The sequence below is a fragment of the Poecilia latipinna genome, unplaced genomic scaffold (genome assembly GCF_001443285.1).
Source record: "Poecilia latipinna isolate Pla-1442-1.1 unplaced genomic scaffold, P_latipinna-1.0 Scaffold1342, whole genome shotgun sequence".
Classification (NCBI taxonomy): domain Eukaryota; kingdom Metazoa; phylum Chordata; class Actinopteri; order Cyprinodontiformes; family Poeciliidae; genus Poecilia; species Poecilia latipinna.
Genome location: NW_015113958.1, coordinates 1 through 2,829, shown reverse-complemented (window position 1 = coordinate 2,829; position 2,829 = coordinate 1). Strand labels below are relative to the sequence as shown.

The 2,829-nt window shown below is 38.1% G+C and overlaps 1 protein-coding gene across 1 annotated transcript in view; it reads left to right on the top strand.

The window, feature by feature from the left end:
* Positions 1-2,517, top strand: part of LOC106961849 (perforin-1-like) — a 9,764-nt gene extending 7,247 nt beyond the window's left edge. The window contains exons 5-8 of the mRNA XM_015055912.1: positions 57-195; positions 282-362; positions 1,656-2,152; positions 2,236-2,517. Coding sequence (XP_014911398.1) covers positions 57-195; positions 282-362; positions 1,656-2,152; positions 2,236-2,386 — 868 coding nt within the window. The 3' untranslated portion in view covers positions 2,387-2,517. The remainder of the gene's footprint in view (positions 1-56; positions 196-281; positions 363-1,655; positions 2,153-2,235) is intronic.
* The last annotated feature ends 312 nt before the right edge of the window (positions 2,518-2,829 follow it).

Below are 2,829 nucleotides of genomic sequence, written 5' to 3'. Positions count from 1 at the left end.
TATTGGGTTCAGACATGGTTATTGACATAATTGTCTAATTTTGTTTTGGTGTCTAGTTTCATATTATCAAACACACCTTCCTTAAGCTTTAAATTCAAAAAGCAGTTAGACATCCTTCCACCTCACTACAACTCCTCCACTAAGAATGAGTATAGAAAGCTGATAGACATCTATGGCACACACTACTTCACAATGGTGAGAACTTTCACACACACACATTGTGAATTAGTTAGACATTTTTCTGCAGAAAATCATTTTAAAGAACTTTATACCTGTTTTAGGTTAATCTTGGAGGGCGACTGAGACGACTGATATCTTCACGAAGCTGTTTGTCCTCCATGAATGGGTTAAACGCAAGATGGGTAACAAAAAGCACAAAACAACAGATTTTTATGTGATACTTCCATGATACTAACGCGCAGGTGTGAAAGTAAGCCGGTACGGTCTGGTACTAAGTAAAATATTCTGGGTCGGTAGCAGTACCAGTAGAACGGCTGCAATTTGAGTCAAAATAGCTAGTAATAGGAAGTTTGAAACACAAGTTAATCTGTTTATAAATAGTTTTTTTCTCTCATTTCTTATTGTTTCTGAACTGTTGGTGCTGTGTGATGGAGCCTGTCCCTCTCTCTCTCCCCTCCCGGCGCTCTTAGGTTTCTCAGAAGCCTTCAAACTTTTCTCCGTTATAACGTCTGTCTGCTAATTACAAAATGTCCCACTTAAAAGCAAATAGTGATTATATAGTTGTGTTTTGTGTTATTTTGCTCAATTAAAACAGCAAGGCACACCTCGAAAACAGCTGCTTATTAACTTATGACCGGAAATTTCACTCGTATTCAACGTTTGTGCGTAGTACGCGCGTCTTCTTAAAAATCACGGCGCTTGCTGATCGGATTGGTGTGTTTGATTTATGGACTGGGACATTTACACAGGCGGTCCTCAGAGACATAAAAAATGTCGCTTTCACTGGGACAGGGCAAACAATAAATCGCTTATCATTTTAAAATAAAATTAAATAAAAACAGTGAAAACAGCAGACAGTGAATTTTTAATTCAAGCGAAATCAAAATCTGATAAAAGTGCAGAAAACAATAACTAATTTGTTCAAAAGAAAATAACAGTGATGCCAAAGATGAAAAAGTTACTGCACATGCTACAATGTAAACTTGTTGATCAGTTTTTATACATAATAATCATTAATAATCTAGGCTACTCAAGTAAAACTACAGTTATTATATTATTATTATTGTATGGCAGAATATATATATTTTTCCCATTGTGAAGTGTTTCCAGTTTCTGTGTATACAGGTATGCAACAGTACAGTAAAATAATGTTTCTATTTGTTTTGGTTTGCACAATGAGGCACAGATAATTTTCATCATAGTACCGGCAAGAATTTAAAACTACTTTCACCCCTACTTATATTATTACCAAATACAAGAAGCTGCAAAAATATGAAGTTCATCACTTCCAACAACCTACTTTAAGTATTTCTAGATGTGATTTTTTTTTTTTTTTGGTTTTGTTTTGTCCCTTTTAATTTCCAAGATTTTCTATATGAACATATTCTTCTCTGCTTGTGTCTGGGTCTTTATGTAAATATATGGTGTAATGCAGCTATTTTAAAAAAAAATCTCTTTGCTGTTCTTTCACCCAGATCCACACCTGTTTATCTATGGGTGTTGCTGTTGGCTTGGGGAAGATGAAACTCTCTAGTATCCAGAAGCCTTGCATCCGTGTCCTACTAAACAAGGACTTTGCCACTGGCTACAGCTCTGGTCTCCACCAGCATTTCACAGAGGTGTCAGGAGGAAATGGTTGGTTGGGGGAGTTTTCAATTTTCAAAAATGATTCCATAGGTTACATGAACTGGCTAAAGAGCCTGAAAGAACATCCAGATGTTGTTTCGTACTCCCTTCGATCTCTCTATCATCTCATGCCGAATGAGCTCCTAAAGGCAGCAGTGAAAGCTGCTATTGAGCAGTATTTGAAGGACAATGCTGTGAAGAAATCACCCCAAGAACCACACTGTGTGGGCAGAACTCCTAATGTGGCCTCTAACTGCTGCCCTCAGCACGCCTCATGGGGAACTCTATCAGTGACCATTGTTCGAGGCTGGGATCTATACGGAGATGTTATTGGACAAACTGATGGGTGGGTTGATGCAAAGGTAAAAAACAAAGACCTTATGGAACCTGATGAGCACACCTTTTATATGGCTCCTCTTTTGTTCACAGCTATGCCAAGATGTACTATGGTTCCATACAACGCAAGACCAAAATGATCGAATCCAATAGACCGAAGTGGGACGCTGAGTTTAATTTGGGCAAGGTCAGTAAACATTATCATCACAGATTAGCTGAAAAAGCTCAACAACAGACAAATTGATCTATTTCCGCTGCTGATGCAGCAGAATTTATAGATCTAATACCAGCATCAATTTTTGCAAAAATAGACATTCAATTACCGGCAGTGAGGATAATTGGGTTTTTATGCATCAGTCTTGAAAGAAAGCTGATCTATTCTTTGGTGCCACCAAAACTATGTTAGCAAACATTTCATATTGGGTCAAATATCATTTAATATCAGAAATCCATTGTAGTTTCAATTTCAACTAGATGATGTTAAATTATTGATCATGAACTAATTTGTCCTTCAACTTGTTGCTCACATGAACCAGCAGCCACAATGACAAGAAAAGAGCACCTCCCTTTAGGCCCGACTCGTTCTTGTTTCGGTTCTCAGAACCAACCTGGGTGTCTGTGGACATGCGGCTCCCACACTCACTGCTCTGCTTAACCTGTTGTTGAGACAGGAAGTGCTGACCCTCT